At 43.3% G+C, this 13,158-nt stretch overlaps 1 protein-coding gene across 7 annotated transcripts in view; it reads left to right on the forward strand.

Annotated features, from left to right (window-relative positions):
• sgsm1a (small G protein signaling modulator 1a) overlaps positions 1 to 13,158 on the forward strand; it is a 37,616-nt gene that overhangs the window by 16,644 nt on the left and 7,814 nt on the right. For all 7 annotated transcript variants that reach the window (XR_006033453.1, XM_042099902.1, XM_042099901.1 and 4 more), the window contains 12 exons: positions 371 to 516; positions 2,329 to 2,466; positions 2,820 to 2,944; positions 3,747 to 3,814; positions 4,741 to 4,904; positions 6,402 to 6,531; positions 9,048 to 9,177; positions 9,791 to 9,855; positions 10,205 to 10,350; positions 11,685 to 11,813; positions 12,151 to 12,333; positions 12,984 to 13,055. Coding sequence is in view for 6 of the 7 variants with exons in the window: in XM_042099902.1 (XP_041955836.1) it covers positions 371 to 516; positions 2,329 to 2,466; positions 2,820 to 2,944; positions 3,747 to 3,814; positions 4,741 to 4,904; positions 6,402 to 6,531; positions 9,048 to 9,177; positions 9,791 to 9,855; positions 10,205 to 10,350; positions 11,685 to 11,813; positions 12,151 to 12,333; positions 12,984 to 13,055 (1,496 nt within the window). In the remaining variant the exon portion in view is untranslated. The remainder of the gene's footprint in view (positions 1 to 370; positions 517 to 2,328; positions 2,467 to 2,819; positions 2,945 to 3,746; positions 3,815 to 4,740; positions 4,905 to 6,401; positions 6,532 to 9,047; positions 9,178 to 9,790; positions 9,856 to 10,204; positions 10,351 to 11,684; positions 11,814 to 12,150; positions 12,334 to 12,983; positions 13,056 to 13,158) is intronic.

Below are 13,158 nucleotides of genomic sequence, written 5' to 3' on the forward strand. Positions count from 1 at the left end.
ATCTATTTCTGTAGATATATCTTCCTGTCTCTCTTATCTATCTTCCTGTCTCATTCTCTTCTTTCTCTGCTCTCTGTTTTGGTTTCATCCTCCTTTGTGCTCTCTCTCTCTCTCTCTCTCTCTCTCTCTCTCTCTGTGTTTTTATGTTGTTTGTTTTACTGTAATAGAGCTGAAATAAATATAATATAGTAGATTAGAGTATTTTACTTTTATGTGTGTGTTTGTTTACATGCACAGGACGGTGCTGTTGTCACAATCATATTTCTTTCAGGATGAATAAAGTATTTCTTATTTTATTTTATTTTATTTTATAATAAGAGGGGCGTCCTCTCTCTCTCTCTTTCTCGCCATCCATCTTTCTGTCCTGCAGTGGGGCCCTGCGCTCTGGAGTACACTAAGATGAAGACAGCCGACCACTTCTGGACGGACCCGTCTGCGGACGAGCTGCTGCAGAGACACCGTATCCACAGTGGTCACTGCCGCCAGGACTCGCCCACCAAGAGACCCGCCCTGTGTGTGCGTAATCCTGAGGGCTGGCTGGGGCACGGGGCCAAAATAGCCACACTCCACCGTCTGTTGAGTTGTGACCTAAAGCTGTGAAAGTATGGCTCGGTATAATATTATTTCAGATTGGGAAAAAAATGATGAAGTCAGTGTGTCACACTCCATTCTATTGAGTGTTGTTCACCTGCTGTGAAAGCACACTACACAATGATGTTATGTCCAGATTCTGAAAATCCTGACACCATTTATGATAGATTTTTATTCAGTTCAGTCAAAGTTAGGGATGTAACTAAATGCTAAACTCACGATTCGGTACGATTCACGACTTTTAAGTTCACAATGCGGTTTACTCACGTTTTTTATTGCTGAATGAGCTGCAGATAAATGATGACTTAAAGCAGATTATGTCCTATTCTGATTAAAAAATGCATCAATTAATTTTTTATCTCAACCGATTGGAATCTTCTTTTAGTCGATTCACGGTGCATTGTTACATCCCTAGTCACAGTTATATGAATTGTGAAATCACTCTTATTCAGTTTATGCATCTGCTACCTGTTCAGTACCTTCCTCTTTTCCCCCTTCGGTATATCATTTATTCATATAGATGCAGTGAGCAGTCCTTAGCTCACTCACACACCGGTGACTAAAAGCCCTCTGTGGTTGGCACAGTGAGGGATGTGCCGTGATTCAGCGGAAAGAGACAAAGGTTTTTTTTTTTCTTCTAGCAGCCTTTTTTGCCCCATTAGTTACCTCTGTTCCACAGACACACACACACACACACACACACACACACACACACACACACACACACACACACACACACACACACACAGACACAGACACACACAATAATAGAGGGGCTTTTTGTCCCTCCTTTTCTCTCACCCAGGGAGAGAGAACACAATCTAGTGTCCATCCACAGAGGCAAGCGGATATGGTGTTGCAGGAGCCCATTTGATAATGCATGGTTAAACCCCTCCGTGGTCATTTTGACCTTGAGAGCGTGAGGTAGGGGATGTGCTTGGGTAATTAAACACAGCATGGGGGTTTTATGGGCCTGTTTGTTGTTTGCCTTCCCAGAGCGTCAGGGTGGAAGAGGGAAGGTGTGTTAGATGGACCACAGGGATTGTTAAAACATTGACAGCGACAACAAAGACAAAGTGCCGTTAACTGAGCTAAAAGTGACTATAGACCAGTGTATAACATAACTTCTGAATGCTGCAGACTAGATTTCTAGTCTAGATAGTTGCATTGTATACTCCATGAATTATTCAGGCATTGTTTTGAAATGTGTTTCACTGCATCAACGTGAAAGTGCTTTGTTACTCAATTGAATACAGCAGTTCCCCATTTATAATAGAGTCCGGTAGTGCCTATGGTTACTAGACAATAATTAATTCTGTGAGAAATGTGTGAGAAATTGTGCTTTATTCAGATACGGGGGAACTACTCTATTGTATCCAGTATCTTTTGTTGCAGGATAAATTCAGCAATGCCATTTTGACTATTTTGGAGAACAGATGCACAGACACATACTGTAGATGGATGTACAGATTAATGGATGGATAGAATGATGAGGAGATAAGATAAGGATGAGGACTAGTGGATCTCTAGATGTGTAGAAATGTGGTTAGGTATAATAATAGAGATAGATGAGTGGATGAATAAATACATGTCAGGAACATGAATAGATGAGTGGATAAATAAATAAATGTCAGGAACATGAATGGATCGATAAAGAGAAGATGAAATTCATGGGTCTATTATAGACTGTTAGTCAGACAAACCGGTTGTTGACAACGTATATTTCTCTCCTCTCAGATCCAGAAGAGGCATTCTAGCAGCAGCATCGATGAGAGGCCCTCCCCCTCCCCCTCTGCCAGGGACTACGTGGAGTCTCTCCACCAGAACAACAGAGCCACGCTCCTGTTCGGCAAGAACAACGTGCTCGTACAGCCGGTACCCACACCCCCAGTTTTACATCCTCTGAAATACCCAAAGCTTTCACTTTTGATTAATTTACTAATAAAGGGTTTGCGTTACCTTTATTCTATTATTAATGGAATGAGCAGAATCATTCCACCCAAACACTGGTGGTTAGATTAGCCATAATGTAAGAAAACCAACTCTTTTTCAGTTCTTTGTGAGCTATTAGCTCAATTAATGGAATAAGATAGTGGGAGTGGTATGATGTGATAAAGGAACAGTTCTTTAAACGTTTTCTATGAATCTGGACTGCTCCTTTGACCGAGCCATGAATATGAAAGGGCTTTGATATTAGTGAATGTTTCCTGAATATCCATGTTCTACAGAGAGATGACATGGAGGCTATTCCAGGGTACCTCTCTCTCCACCAGACGGCCGATGTCATGACCCTGAAGTGGACACCCAATCAGTTGATGAACGGATCAATGGGAGATCTGGAATATGAGCGGAGGTGCGATCAATACACCGCAACATGACCAACCCTCTCTAATCACTCGTGGCAACGCCAGCCCCTCAGGGAGCTATTCTTCAGGGCCAGAAAGAACATACCACTGCAGGATGGAAGAACTTCATGAATTTTATATTCAGGCTACTCATTTAAAATAACATTTCATGGCAGCTTATGATCTCCCATGACTCAAGTTGATTTTACATTTGTCCACAGCTGTATTCACTGTGCATGAGAATATGAAATATATTCAGTGGTTCATTGTTGTCATTGAGCTGCCAGTCTGATGCAGGGTTGTGTAAGCTGCCCTTCAGTGACTCCAGCATAAATGGCCCGAGGATGCAGGAAAGAACCGTAAAGCAGCAGCCTTTGGAGTGGGAAATATTCCTCTTTTTATATCTACCATCTAATACTGTTCCTGCCTACTGGCTAGCAGTGAAAAGCTGCAGTAAACCTGGAGATAAAGCTTGGCAGATAGAATGCATACATCCATAGTAGATCTAAAGATTTAGATTGAGCTGATTTCACTTCTTAACAGGCGAGGCTTTACACATCCAGTAGAGTTAGAGGTGTATAGTATGTAGGCTTTTGGCCAATTATATGTAAAAAATACTGATGTAAAGCCCAGGGATTAGCTCCAAATCCTGGAAGCCAATTAGGCAGAAGATTCGGCTGCTGTGTTACTTTAATGCAGGGAGTTGTCCAATTTCACACTGGTGGTACGCAAACAAGAGGCTGGATTAAAGAGGTGCCTGGTTTGGTTAGAGAGTGACTGATCATCCGCTGCCACTGTGTTCTATTTTAGTGTTTACTGGGACTATGCCATGACTATTCCTTTGGAGGAAATTGTCTATCTACACTGTCATCAGCAAGGTAGGAGCAACAAACGCATGCAGTGGTTACACCTACAGACATGGTTGATGCAAAACATGAAAGACCTGAATTTTGAATTGTGCTCGTTATCCTAGTCCCCCCCCCCCCCAATAAATAAATAAATAAAATAAATAAATCATACTACATTTTCTGGATACCATGAGGATATAACCATAGACCATGTATGGATAAAGTATGGATTCATAAATTATATAAATAATAAACAGACCTGGCATGGAGTCGGTAAAGAGATGAAATTGCTATACACTCACCAGCAGGCAGATATAATAGCTGGGTTCATGCATAATTACATATTTTCCAATGATTAACTTAATCATGGTGTAATTTCCATATAAATCACATACATTGTGGCCAATCAGAAGAATAATTGCTTTGGATTAATAAAATAACTGTCTGGTCTGAGAAGACAGCACTCTGTGTCTCTCTGTGTTCTGACAAAGTTCTCGCACATGAGCTACAGCTATCATGTTGCATGGGAGTGTGTGGGAGTGTTGAGCTGACTCATCAGTGTGTGTGCTTACGGTCTTACCCTTGGTATTAAATTATTAAAAAAATGATTTTGCCTAGTTATTAAATTAGGCTTTGGTAAACTTTAGAATTTGCACTTTGCCCTTCTTTCAAATTAGGGCCCAGTCTTAACTGTCTGATGTTACATTAACAATCTTTTAATGCTACTGCTACAGTGGTCATTTGATGCTTCTGCCATAATTCAAAATGATTATTTGGTGTCATAGATTGTAGTGATTCAGTATTGTAGTTCTTTCTCTTAATAGTACAGATACAAAAATGTACAAATGAGATCAACTTGAAACTGCTGACTGATGCAAACTTCATTCTTTATGTCTGCATGTATATTCCTGCTACATGCTTTATGATTCCTGCTTCCTGTCTGAAACCCCCTTCAGTGGACAGTGGAGGCACGGTGGTGCTGGTGAGCCAGGACGGGATCCAACGCCCCCCGCTGCGTTTCCCCAGGGGGGGTCACCTCCTGCAGTTCCTGTCCTGCCTGGAGAACGGCCTGCTGCCCCACGGCCAGCTGGACCCGCCACTCTGGTCCCAGAGAGGGAAGGTCTGACCAGCAGCACCACATGAGTTAGACTCAAAGCAGGCAGAGACAACATACTGTAGTTCATGTGCCGCGTGCTACAGCTCACTGCGTGCTGGTGTGCCTGTCTACACATGAATAAAATACTGTATTTATGGATCTTTTGTTACATTGAGTAGCTTTGCAGTGAATAATGCTTATGATTATGAATATCATAAATATAGAAGATGGAAAGCAATGGAGAGCTAGCCAACATTTGTAGCTTTGAGAGTACAAATTAAACATAATCAGTTGGATCTAAGCTGCATAGAAGTCATTTGGCCCCCTCCATTTTTCATAATTATAAAACAACCTGTCCCTTTGCAGAACTAATGTCTTTTCTGTTTTTGTGTCAAACCAAAGAGCCCCACTACCACCATCCTCAACACACACAAAGCTCTCTCTCTCTCTCTCTCTTTCTCCCTTATGTCATAATTCAGCTTCAGAGAGCAGCATATGTAGTGCTGGATGGCAGTCACCTTAGTGTGTCGAAGTATCTATGAATAAATTATGAAAAACACCCACGCCCACAGGCAAGCTCAGCCTGGAGCGTCTCTCAGCATAGCCTCTCCCTCCATCACAGGCTATGGCTCTCCGCTTGCCTTTTTATACTCACTAAACAATTCAGTTCACAGCTGCAATGTGGCTTTAACAAAACAATTATTTTCTCTTGGCTATCCAAAATAGCAGTGGCCATTTTACGATGTGCGAATTAGAGACGATGCTGATGACCTTGCTTTGCTCGTTTATGGCTGTGATTCATTTTGAGTCCCATCCAGGTGGGCTTTACGAGTTCACACTGAGGACTGTGGTCAGGTTTGATGACACCGTAATGAAGTGAGTTTGTACGCTGGGGTGGCGTTTATGGAGCCCACAGGAGAGGGACATTCAGTCAGGCCCCACACCATTAACTTCATTGTGTTGTAGAAGGCAGTGGAAGGAAATTATTGCACTCTCACTGCCCCCCCCCCTCTCTCTCTCTTTCTTGTTTCAATCCATCCAGTTTGTCTCTGCCTTTACTTCCTTGGCGCTATCTCGTGATTGCAATTCTCATATACTGTATTTAACCTCTCTTTTCTCTGATGGGATAATATATTTATAATATAATAATATATTCATCCACTGCATTCTGTAGCAGTCTTCCATTACTTTGTAGCATGGAATATAATACAAAGATTTATGATGCTACTAACATTATATGAAGGGATGACTACTGCTATTTGACTAGATGATTGATTATGTGATTTTTAACCTGTTGAGGAGTACGGTCACAAATATGTGATTAGAATGTTCGCGAACCGAGAGTTCCACATTATGATGTCACAATTACCCTCAGAGATTTTCCCCTTAGACTGTATAAGGAACACTGAAACTATAGATTGTTTGCGTAGAATTCTAGAAGGAACCAGGAAAATAATTCACTCCTCAACAGGTTAAGACGCTCGCTGGTGCACAGACTTAGGCAAAGCTCTGTGTCTTTAGGGGAAGGTGTTCCCCAGGCTGAGGAAGAGGGGGGCTCAGGGATCCTACGACTCCATCTCGGATAAAGAAGAAGATGAGGCCACAGACTATGTCTTCCGCATCCTGTTTCCAAACAGCCAATCAGAATTTGGTAAGACAACTGTAGATGTATAAGTATATATACTTTTTTGATCCCGTGAGGGAAATTTGGTCTCTGCATTTAACCCAATCGGTGAATTAGTGAAACACAAACGGCACACAGTGAGGTGAAGCACACACTAATCCCGGCGCAGTGAGCTGCCTGCTTCAACGGCGGCGCGCGGGGAGCAGTGAGGGGTTAGGTGCCTTGCTCAAGGGCACTTCAGCCGCGGCCCACTGGTCGGGGCTCGAACCGGCAACCCTCCGGTTGCAAGTCCAGAGTAATAACCAGTGGGCCACGGCTGCTGTAGTAGTATTTGAACGAATGATTCAGTGGTAATTAATGTATCAGGGACAGTTTCTCCCAAAAGAGAGCAGATATTTGCAGTTGTGTGTTGCCCACTAGCATGAGAGACACACTACAGTGTGCAGTCTACGTCCTTTACACACATAAGCTGAAACACCATAAGGCTTGTTCTTTAAAAAGCGCTCACCAGTGCGCACGACTCGTGACTTATCATACTAAATCGATATTAGAGTGGAGAGTGCCAGAAGCAGAAGGAATGAAGCCATTCCAAGCGCACCAGCTGCTGCCGCACACTTGAAGGCAGTAAGGAAATCAGAGTCTGAGGGGAAAGCCATCAGTTTCCCCCCACACAGATTTTGTCCAACCTAGCAACGCCTCTGCAGCAGAGGAAGGACTGAGAGCAGAGCTTTGGGCTCCACTGAACAGTTTCTTGTTTGCAATAAAGCTTTTGCCCATTCTGTTTCTCTTCATAGCCCATCTGTTTTGTTTGGTATATTCTCTTAAAGCTTTATTTGAAATGATTCAGTGTTAACAAATTAGCCACCCCACCAACTATTCAAATTCATTTGGAGTTATTGCCACTGGGCAAAACACAAACTCAGATATCATTTTCCAATAACTTTATTTAATTCTTTTTCTGAAGCTTTTTTTCATTGTTTCATTTAGTTTATTATTTTGACCTCTCTCATTTCACCCACATGTTGTTTTCATTGTTCTCATTCCTTCTGCTATATTTCTATTTGTAGTAACTGTCACCCACCCGTCCCATGCCTCAGTGGGGGCCAGTCTCCTGTCCCGCACCCTGTCCCGGAACGCCCCACCCAAGCGCCAGGTCCTGGTGGTCCCCAAACACTCCTGCAGCTGTCCAGGGGAGACCCCGGCGTCCCCAGAGCAGACCTGTAATCTCACCCCTCGTGCCCTCTCCCTGTCCTGCCCTACCTCTGCATCTCCACTCGTCTTTCACTCTCACGGTTCTATATCCATCTCTCTTTATGCTCATCTCTCTTTCTGTCACTCCATTTCTCCGCTGTGTCTGAGTCTGTCTGTCTCTCTATCTATTGATCTGTCATTCTGAATTCTCTCTCATTTCTACTGTGTCTCAACTATATCTTTCACACTATCGTTGTAATTTACTATATTTCATACTATCTCATACTAATCTCATGCTATCTCCAACTACATCTGATCCGGTATCTCTATCCATCTTTGTTTAATGTCCATGTACGTGTTGTCTTCACCCCCCCTCCCCCCCTCTCTCTATTTACCTCACGTTTTACTGTATCTCTATCTCTCTCTGTCATCTCAGTGTCCACCTCTCGATCTCTGCCTCTTGCTGCTGCTCTGTCCATCACCCTTTTCCATGCCACGCTGTTTATCCCTCGCTCGGCTGAGGCTTTTGCTCTCTCTGCCTCAGTGGGCCATTGTCCTGACACGCAAAACAATGGATGGATGATTACTCTTCCTCACTTCCTTTTCTTTAATAGTAAACAAATCTTCCAAATCACATTTTGTTCTTTTTATTACTCGGCCCAGACTGTTCCATGCCATGAGTACCGGTAATCTATTTTGGCTTGGGGGACAAATGTCTGCAATTAAGATATACTACCACGTGAACAAACTGTCTGGGAATCAGGCTGATTAATGAATGTGAAAATCATCAGTGTTAGCTTTAATACTTCTCTGCTGGTTTGTAATTGCTATTAAATTTATCTTCCAGGCGATGAAACATCTTCTAATGAGTTTCTTTTGTTTGTTTAATTTCTTTTTTTAACTTGTTTGGGTCCTCCAGCTGTTTACTGTGCTTTGTAATCCTGCGGTGGATCTCTCAGATCAATAATCTTTCTTTCTATCATAATCTCTTGGGCTCTCAAGAAGGGGGGAAAAAATCAAAAGTCCAACCTGATCCTGTTTTGGCCTCGCAGCTTGCCACAAGAGCTTTACAGAAGCTTTTATGTTGGTTATGTATTGATTGAAAGCATTCTCTCTCTCTCTCTCTCTCTCTCTGTGTGTGTGTGTGTGTGTGTGTGTGTGTGTGTGTTCGTGTTCATGTGAGTTTCCATCTATCTGTGTTTATGTCTGTCTCCACATGCGTGTGTTATGTCTGTGTGTGTTCATGTTGTGTATGTGTTCATGTTGTTGTGTGCATGTGTGTGTATGTGTGCTTGTGTGTATGTGTGTGTGTCTGCATGGGTGTATGTTTGCATCATGTGCACTGTGTACAGCTCCACCTCCAGAGCTGATGGACCAGGCAGCGTCCATGTGGCAGCCCACTCCCAGGAAGTCCTCCTGCTCTTCCTGCTCCCAGGGCAGCTTCTCAGAGGGAGGGCCTCCCAACGGCTGCAACCATGAGAGGTACGCCACTGCACAGAGCTGTCTGCTGGAGTGTCCATCAAGGTCAAACAACGTCCCCTCTACAATCATACATGTAGATAAGCCTTTAATTTATCATCCATCAAAGTCAAATTATTATGTCCCCCCCCCCCCAATAATCATATGCATGCAGATAATACACTGATTTACCGTCCATCAAGGTCAAGCTATTATGTCCTCTCCATATACATGCAGGTAAAGATGTAGATAAGCCTTTCATTTGTTGACCACTTCTGCAGTACTAATGTAAATTCATGATATGCTGTTGATGTTGCTGATTTGATGTATGTAGTATATTTACAAATACATAAGTATTCGTATGTTGCTGCTTTATACCATACAGACCTGATGTGTGTGCCATAGTTCAAATAGACCCTTTCAAGAGAGTTCCATTATCAGCATCATAGTTGGCCCCACAAGACTTCCTTTTTAACATTCCATATGTTATCTTAATGCAGAGGAAGTAGATTGGGAACCAAATAGAACGTTCAAGCATTGTTTTTGTTTTTATTGTTGAAAGGGTCTATAAGAAAGCTGTTGTGTACAGACTAGATCTTTGGAGCATATTCTCCATATGTTTCCTATTCCTCTGCAGAGCTCCCCTTAAACTCCTCTGTGACAACATGAAGTATCAGATCATCTCCAGGGCTTTCTATGGCTGTATGTATATCTCCCCAGTTACACACTGACTTGATTGTAAGCTAATGATGCTACAGTGTAGTCTGTTTTGCAAATACTTCAGTGCACAAATGTGTTGATCATGTACAGTAGTGCATTCTTAACCATATGTTGTCCAATGCAATTTGATGTATGATATTCATATTGGCAATTTCAACAGTTTGTCTTTGTACTAAAACTCGATGCATTATATGGACTTCTGATATTAACCCTTCCACTGATATTTTGATATATGTATTATTTGCATTGATTGGATAAGAATTGTTTTTGTTTTTGTGTCTGTGTGTCTATGTGTGTGTGTGTGTGTGTGTGTGTGTGTGCCGCTGCCCAGGGTTGGCCTACTGTCGCCACCTGTCCACCGTGCGCACCCACCTGTCAGCCCTGGTGAACCACGCCATCGTGGACCCGGACGCCCCCTGTGACGCGTATGCTGGCCTCACCGCTGATGTCTGGCAGAGCTTCCTACAAGACTGCAGTGTAAGGGACAGCCACCTTCTCTGAACCTGTCTCTGACTTTCTCTTTTTTTCTCCCTCTCTCTTTTGCTCTCTCTCTCTCTCTCTCACACACATACTACCTTTCTCTATCTCTATCACTCTCTCCCACAAACACAGTGTCACAGACTATATCAGAAGGATACCCTGACACACACACACACACACACTAGCGTAGTTGCTAAGGAGCTGGGTTAGCAAGCAGTTGCCTGAAAAATTGTGGGTTCAGTACCTGGCTGGCACCGTTGTGCCCTTGAGCAGGGCACTTAGCTCCTAATGGCTCTGGGTAGACAGACCCTTTTAATAACTGACCCTTTTAATAACTGACTTCGGATAAAAGCTTTGGATAAAAGCATCAGCTACTGTACACGATGAATAAGTAATAATAAGTCATACAACAATCAGTCATCCACTCCATTCCTCTACTCAGTTGTACATTGTCTTCCAGAAGTCCTTACGTGGTCCAATATACAGTAGTTGTCCATGCAGGATGGAGTTGTTAATGTACATATTTATGTACCATATTATTAGTGTTTGATTGCCCCTCTGTGGCTCTGTAGCTCAGTCTTTTACTCTCCCAAACACAGCGTGATCCAATCAGGCAGCCCATTCATTGCCACTTTGGTGCTGTTCATTTGTTCATCTGCATGCCATGAAGGCTATCAGTCGCTCCAGTAGCCTTGAGCGTTTTGCACACGTGACCGTTGAATAACTGTGTTCGTAGTTAGAGTGTCGATATCTCTAATTGAGGGCCACTGCTTCACCGCTAAACCGAGTCAAAAGGAAGTCGCCGGCCTCATGAATAATCATGTGCTGGTAATCACGTCTGCTGTGCTCTCAGCCGGATAAACAATGTACCGGGAGCTAATGCACAGGCTGAATGGCACGGAAGGGATGTTTCTGCACAGTGATATTTATCCGCTTCCCTATTCAGCTTATTATATTTTTTTGTTCCAGCCGGCTGAATGTCCCGATGACTCACCTGGGTTTATGGAAATTGGTCATTGTGCCTGACAATGTAATGAGGGAATATGGTAGTTTATTATGCACTGTCTGCTGAATAGATTATAACAAGGGGGTTCTCCCCACAAACCCCACGGCCTTGCAGCACACCCACTGTTTCTGCTGTATATTGACATCACAGTTTTAAGCTCTTGTGAAACAGTGAAGGTTTGAGTATTTTGGAGTACATTACAGTATGTGCATATAACCCCTCTATTGGTGCATAATGGACTCATAAAGGATTTGTTTATTCATTCATCAACACTGGTGGGTGACCTTTGACCCCCCCACACCCCCTTTCTCTCTCTGGTCCTCAGTCCTATGAGGAGACAGAGCTGCTGCGGCTGGTGTACTATGGAGGCGTGGAGCCCTCGCTGCGGAAGGAAGTGTGGCCTTTCCTCCTGGGACACTACCAGTTCGGCATGTCTGTGGCCCAGAGGAAGGAGGTTGGTGAACAGACACAGTGGCATTGCATTATTACTTGTACATGGTTTACTGCATGTCTATGGCATTTCTTCAGTACAATTGTATTCAGTTCTATGAATTTAGCTATATTTATATGTAGACATAACCATAGCAACAGCTGTCTATTTTTTTTACCAAAGATGTGGAGTAATGGTGGTTCTGTTGCACCTATTAAGTGCACCTATTAGAGGTCTAGCATGTGACTCCTTTGTGTTCAGTGCTCTGTTCAGTGTACTTTATCACTCTCAACTGCTCTTACATTGTTTGAATTGATCTGTGACCCTTGACCCTGTGCTGTGTGTGTCCCCCTCTCTGCAGGTGGACGAGCAGGTGCGTCTGTGCTACGAGCAGACCATGAGCGAGTGGCAGGGCTGCGAGGCCATCGTGAAGCAGCGCGAGAGGGAGCAGCACGCTGCCGCGCTGGCCAAGTGCTCGTCCGGGGCCAGCATAGACAGCACCTCCCAGAAGCTCCTGCACAGGGACTCCACGCTCAGCAATGAGGTGAGGCCCAGATAAGGCATGGGTCTGGCACGGACCTGGAGTTTTTCATAAAAGTTGTGAACTAATTGTTATGCACAGTGTTGATGCTAAAATTACTGTGTCCATGTTCAACTGTGTGGAACTGGTCTGATATTCTGTGAAGTACTTCCATGCAATGTCTAGCCTGTTTAGCCTTTAGCCATTTTCTCCATGCCTAGTTGACTGCTGCCTACAGCACCAACTAGTAATAGTAAAGTAGTAAAGTAATTTTAGTAGTTGACTAGATGACTACAGTAGTTGATGAAACCTCTGGTTAGGTGATTAGTTAGTCGACTAGTTGATTAAACTGGTAGGTGTTGGTGGAGGTTTGTGAGGAGACATGAGGACTGAGAGAGTGAGAGAGAAGTAATGGGAGTTCTGGGAACTACTCTGAAATAAACCTGTGCTAAAAGCTTACCGGTATGTAGGCTTTCAACTTCATTTGAAACTATTATTTTTAACTGATGTAGTGAAGATGCCAAATACCATAAACTTAAACATATAATTATGTTTCTGACATAATGGCAAATCATGGCAGGTTTCTGAAAATAATGCTTGTTCATTGTTTTGTTCCCATCTGTTGCTTGTGCTGTCCTTGTGTGTGTTGACTTGTTGGCGCCCTCTAATGGCAGTCCTCCCAGAGCTGCAGCTCTGACAGACAGAGTAACGCACGACTCCAGAGTGACTCCAGTAGCAGCACTCAGGTAGCTGTGCACCTCTGGCTTTCTCATATTTCTCTTGCTTTGTTATTATTCAGACTCTTACCAAAGGATCTCCAAATTGCAGACTAGCCTACAATGACTCATG

This window comes from Alosa sapidissima, chromosome 8, assembly GCF_018492685.1.
Source record: "Alosa sapidissima isolate fAloSap1 chromosome 8, fAloSap1.pri, whole genome shotgun sequence".
Lineage (NCBI taxonomy): Eukaryota > Metazoa > Chordata > Actinopteri > Clupeiformes > Clupeidae > Alosa > Alosa sapidissima.